Consider the following 5771-nt stretch of genomic DNA (forward strand, 5'->3'; position numbering starts at 1 on the left):
CAAGGTATGATGGAAGTCATAGTATGACATTTGGAAATCACCACATTGGCCACCCAATTGTTTGGTACCGGTTGTAAGAGCCTCCTCCATGGATCCTTGATTTTAAGAGGCAGCCTTTTTAGAATCTTTCTCACTGTCTGAAAAGATTTCAAGCCTTCCTGGCAATCAAGGTGATGATCAGCTTGAATCTGGATGAGTATCGTCCAGCAAAATGGCAAAATAGGGTAGTGTTTGTTTGTGGGGGCTTCATTATCTTGCAGCTTTTTTCTTCCCCTCACAGCTTGCAGCTTGCAGAAAATTGGCATACAAACTTCTAGGTTATATATAACAAGAACAGGACCATAGTCCAGAACTTGATTGGCAACCATTGTGGATTCCTCTGCACAGGTGAATTTTGCAGGTCTAGGTACAAAGCAGCCTCACATATACAGAGTATATACAGTCATACCTCGAGTTACAGTAGCTTCAGCTTGCGTTTTTTTTCCGGGTTGCGGACTGCCGAAACCCAGAAGTACCGGAACAGGTTACTTCCGGGTTTTGGCAGTCACGCATGTGCAGAAGCGCTAAATTGTGCTTTGCGCATGTGCAGAAGTGCCAAATCGCAACCTGCGCGTGCGCAGACGCGGGTTGCGAACGTGCATCCCGCACGCATCACGTTCGCAACCCGAGCGTCCACTGTATAATGTAATTGTCCAGTTGAGTAATGTCCCCTCTTGTAGCCTGTAGGAGACAGAGCAGAAGAATACCCGGAGCATCTCTGTACTGCCAAATGATACCACTTCTATATTCGTTCAGCTGCCACTATGGCTTCCCCTGAGGAATCTTGGGAACTTTCTGATGAGCCAAGAATTCTCTGCTGAAGACTCCTAGCCCATAAACAGTTGTTTCATCTTTACAGGGCTCCCCTGGGAGGTGGAATGTTTGCTAAATTGGTAATTAAATGGGCCTTGGACACAATCTACCTGTTCCTCAACATGAAAAGCCAGAAAAACAAGAGTCTTGGCTTGTTTCTGAGAGGATGCTTTGTGGCCCCTCCATTCCAAAGCTATATGCCAAAGGATATATAAATGCCCACCTTGGCCATCTCTCATCAGCTGACTGAGGGGCAGTTGCTAACAGCACCATGAGGTCGACCAGCATTTTCATCTTCCTTGGCTTCTTCATCCTGTGCCAAGTGGCGCCACCCACTTGTGCCACAACAGAGGGACGTCCTTTTTTTGGCAGTAAGTCTTGAGAGGAACTGCTTGGAAAGGTCTTGTTGTGTTGGGACTCCCAAATGGGCTTTGTGAGGGTTTACTTCCTAACACGTAAGCAGCTGGAGATAAGACAGTTCTCCTGCAGTGCTTGTCTGTTTCTTAATACAGTTTTAATTCATTCCTATTGTTTTAACATTTCTGTGCAAACTGCTTTGTGACTTTCTCCAGAAAAGTGGGAGATGGATATATTTAAAGAAATTAGGAAATTAAAGGTGAGGAGAAGATGGACAGTATTTGCTGATAATATATTTGGATCCTAGTAGAACATTTGGGTCTCCACAAATAATATCTATGCAACTTTGAGATTGCAGGTGTGTGTGTTCCTTATCCTTTGGATGAAACCAGCTGACCCCAAAGAAAAACCAAGAGGTCAGAAACATGATGGGGAAAATATATAATTTTATTTTTCTTTTCACTGCCAAGGTCTTTTCTCCATTTGTTTCTGCATCTTCTCCCTTCTTTTGTTCTCTCGGAAAAATGCTCCTAACTATTCCTGCACTCTCACTGGTGTCACTGAAATTCTTCCTTTTTGCATTTTTTAAGTTAAACTTGGGGATTGTCCTCGCAACGATGCCATCTGCCATGGGAAACCCGCTGGGAACCGGTGCTTGAACGACACTCAGTGCCCAAGTTCATTGAAATGCTGCCCAGGCCCCTGCGGCAAAACCTGCCTCCAGCCTGTGAATGGTATGGTGTTCCAGTTCCTGCCTCTGGGGGGGGCGTATTGTGGGCATATGTTGGGGGTGGGGGGGTGGCAACCTATGTGCACGTCTGGGATGCTTGTGAGTTGTGCCATGTAATCTTCTGCATGCCTTTGTTTATCTGGCCTTCCTGTTGCTGCGTGTAGCTGCGTGATTGGTGTGTTGCGTCGTGGGTGTGCCTGGGGCATTCTGGTTGGCTGCCACACTAAGTGCACCATCCCCTGTCCGTTGCATTCCTGTGCAGTTGATCACACACTGTTTTCTCATGAGCTGTGTCCAACCTTGCAGTTGATAAGGGTGCTTGGGAACTGTCCCCCTTACACCTGATAAGGGCGCTTGGGAACTGCCCCCGGCATGTTAACAGGTGGGCATCATCCCAAGGGGATGATGTTCCTATTTCCATTTTGCCAGGCAGTAGCAGACTCAGTCGGCATTACAGTCATACCTTGGGTTACAGATGCTTCAGGTTGTGTGTTTTCGGATTGCGCACCGCGCCGAACTCAGAAGTACTGAAACGGGTTACTTCTGGGTTTTGGCTCTCACGCATGCGCAGAAGCGTTAAATCGCGCTTTGCACATGTGCAGAAGTGCCGAATCGCAACCCCCACGTGCGCAGATGCGGCGCTGCAGGTTGCGAACTTGCCTCCCGCATGGATCACATTCACAACCCGAGCGTCCACTGTACTCCCTCCCTGGTGCCCTGAGTGCATTTCAGGACTGGGGTAGTTTATGCCCCCTTAATTTATACCAGCATAGTTTTTTGTCAGCTTCCTGTGCTTAGGATTGCTCTGAAAGTTGTTATTACAGTAGCTTCCCATCCCGGTGCAACAACTGGCAAGTGTTGGGAATCAATGGCTTCAGAAAATTTGTGCAGATAAGGAGGCAGGGTTATGCAAATGATGAAGGCAGCTCCCCCTCCCCCACTGGCTTTTGGGGTGTGGGAGAAACCCCTGGACAGCATCAGAGGAGGAGAGCAGGGATCATTCCTCCCTGGATAATACAGATCCTTACAACAGTGCAGGAGTCTCATTTCTGCAGCACAGCCTTGTTTTGTCTGATATCTTGAATTTTCTCTATTGCAGTGAAACCGGATCACTGTCCACCGGATAGTGAACAAGATATCAAGAATTTTAATTACTGCAATAAAGATGCTGATTGTACAGGAAAACAGAAATGCTGCTTTGCTTATTGGGGTTCGGAATGTCTCGATACACAGAAAGGTAAGGTATTTTGTATCACTGTACAATGCTTAGGCTTGCTATGCTTTTCTATGGTTGATAGCTACTGGTCATGATATTACTGCAATAATAATAATAATAATAATAATAATAATAATAATAATAATAATATAATCTTCTGCCAGGTCTTTCTTAATGTGCCTCCTCCACAAGAGGACCAGAGGGTGGCAAGATGAAAACGGGCCTTTTTTTCAGTGGCTCCCCATTTGTGGAATGCTCTCCCCAGGGAGGTTCGTCTGGTGCCTTCATTATACACCTTTAGGCACCAGGCAAAATTTTTCCACCAGGCCTTTGGTTGATTGTCATCCAATGCCCTTTTAAAACGTGGTTGGGGGGAGGGGTTATTCTGTTGTTTCTGTTTTTATTCTGTGTTTTTATATTGTGAACCGCCCTGAGACCTGTGGGTATAGGGCGGTATGCAAATTTAATAATTAATAATAAAACAATACTAAGGATATTTATACCCCGCCCTTTCCCCAGCCACACTGGGTGGCTTCCAGCCAAATGTAAAAACATAATAAAACGTCAAACATTCAAACAACAGAATGCCTCTCCCCACAGTAGATCATAGAATCGTAGCGTCAGGCAGTGAGGGAACCTCAGAGAATGCATCCATGAGAGATGGCCATCCAAACTCTGCTTAATAACCTCCAAGGAAGGAGAGTCCACCCCTGTCTCATGGGAGTCTGCTCTGCTGCTGATGTTGGAGTCCATGAGTGGGACAGGAGTTTTGTGTCTCTTTCCTGCTTCTGGGCTTCATAGGCACATCTGATTGGCCACTGAGAGATAGAAGGCTGCACTCATTCATACTTGGTCTGATCCAGCATGCTGGGGACAATGCCAGGTCTGTGGACAGCCTTAACCTATCCATTCCAAGAGTGTATGCTTTCCAGTCCAGGGTCCAGAAGGTCAGTAGCTTGAGGAGGTGGCATGAGCCAGAGACGGAGGTCAAGGCATGAAACATGGCTGGCAGATAGTTATTTGCAGCTGGCAAAGCAAGAGCCAAATACCAGGCAAAGCTGGTCCAGAGTATTCATATATACCTGGAGGAGCATCTCCACCCCCATCGTTCTGCCCGGACACTGAGGTCCATCTCTGAGGGCCTTCTGGTCGTTCCCTCACTGCGAGATGTGAGGTTATAGGGAACCAGGCAATGGGCCTTCTCGGTAGTGGCTCCTGCCCTATGGAACGCCCTCCCATCAGATGTCAAGGAAATAAACAACTATCTGACTTTTGGAAGACATCTGAAGACAGCCGTTTAGGGAGGTTTTTAATGTTTGATCTTTTATCGTGTTTTTAATATTCAGTTGGGAGCCGCCCAGAGCGGCTGGGGAAACCTAGCTGGATGGGTGGGGTATAAATAATAAATTATTAGTATAATTATTCATGTGGCTTGCCAATTGCATGAAATGATGTTCCTCATCTGCTTGCTAACTTGTGTGTCTAAGAGCCTTTGGAACCTAAAAATGGCATTGTTATGGTTCTAGGGGTTGCTCGTGCGTAAATCGGCGCCACGCTTGGCTGGGTTACCTGGGTGAACCTTTTCTGTCCGGACAGCCACCCATCCGTGGCTGCCTCAATCGCTGGCAGAATCCGCCAGTGGGCGTTTCTTGAACTTCTTCTAGCAAAGAAGCGCTTTGACACCTAGTCTCCGCCTACTCTCCCTGCGCGGAAGCCTTCTGCGCAGGGAGGGTGTGGGCAGCGGAGGACCCGTGCTCTCCCCGCTGGTCTCTGGCGACAAGTTATGGAGCCACCTCACCGATTCCCCCACCTGCCCCCCTTCTCCACTGGTGCTACGCTGATTTCCTTCCCCAGCAGATGGGCTGCCTCTCTCCCTCCTAGGACGCTCTCCGGCATCCTTCTGGAGCCCTCCCTCCTCCTCTGGCTCCGATGGCAGTTCCCTGACAGGCATGATTCCATTTCCCTCATTGACTTAGGTCCCTGACAAGGCGATCCCTAAATGCTAATCTTCAGGGCTTTGAAAAATGAGCCACGTGGCTATGGGTGGGTCATTTTATGGGTAGAACATTTTTTAAAAAGAAAAAGTATAATGCTTATGTGTTGTCACCCATCTTTACTACAGAAAAGCCTAAAAACTGCCCTGAAAAAGTTTTCAAATGTCCGAAAATATTGAGGGGTGAGTGTACTCATGACACTCAGTGCAAAGGGGTGAAGAAGTGCTGCTTCTCTGACTGCGCCTTGCGCTGTGTGGATCCAGTATAAAGTACCTGAGACACAGGATGCTTCTGCAGAGAAGGAGACAAATTGTTCCCACGGCCATCCAATGGAACCTCGGCGTGATCCGGCTGAAACAAAAATCTTCCAATAAAGTTGTCTAGATCAGAGCTTTGCCATTTGTAATTATTTTGTGTCATCCTCCTCCTCCTTCTCCTTCTTCTTCTTTTTGGCAATTTATACTAAGCAATGATCTGAGAAACTGAGTCTGCTGGATGGAGCTGAAGAGAACCCCAGAAATGGTTAGGGCTTTTAGCCTATTGTCAGGGGCTCAGGAGCAGAGGCACAGGGAAGAGAGGAGATGGAGAGCGAAGGGGAAGAATCCGAGGGGAGCGTAGGAGA

The 5771-nt window shown here is 47.4% G+C and overlaps 1 protein-coding gene across 1 annotated transcript; it reads left to right on the plus strand.

Annotated features, from left to right (window-relative positions):
- The first annotated feature begins 1087 nt into the window (after positions 1 to 1087).
- Positions 1088 to 5539, plus strand: LOC307217969 (uncharacterized protein). The gene is made up of 4 exons (XM_079980084.1): positions 1088 to 1223; positions 1800 to 1943; positions 3039 to 3176; positions 5278 to 5539. The coding sequence occupies exons 1-4, from the start codon at positions 1124 to 1126 to the stop codon at positions 5415 to 5417; spliced, it is 522 nt and encodes a 173-aa protein (XP_079836210.1). The 5' UTR covers positions 1088 to 1123; the 3' UTR covers positions 5418 to 5539.
- The last annotated feature ends 232 nt before the right edge of the window (positions 5540 to 5771 follow it).

The sequence above is a fragment of the Podarcis cretensis genome (assembly GCF_951804945.1).
Source record: "Podarcis cretensis genome assembly, chromosome: 6".
Classification (NCBI taxonomy): Eukaryota; Metazoa; Chordata; class Lepidosauria; order Squamata; family Lacertidae; genus Podarcis; species Podarcis cretensis.

What these genes read in the sequence shown, in the direction of transcription:
- LOC307217969 (XM_079980084.1), top strand. Translation starts at nt 1,124, where the DNA reads ATGAGGTCGACCAGCATTTTCATCTTCCTTGGCTTCTTCATCCTGTGC. An exon ending in CTGCCTCCAGCCTGTGAATG is followed by an intron (nt 1,944 to 3,038) that starts GTATGGTGTTCC and finishes TCTCTATTGCAG; the next exon opens with TGAAACCGGATCACTGTCCA. An exon ending in ATGTCTCGATACACAGAAAG is followed by an intron (nt 3,177 to 5,277) that starts GTAAGGTATTTT and finishes TCTTTACTACAG; the next exon opens with AAAAGCCTAAAAACTGCCCT.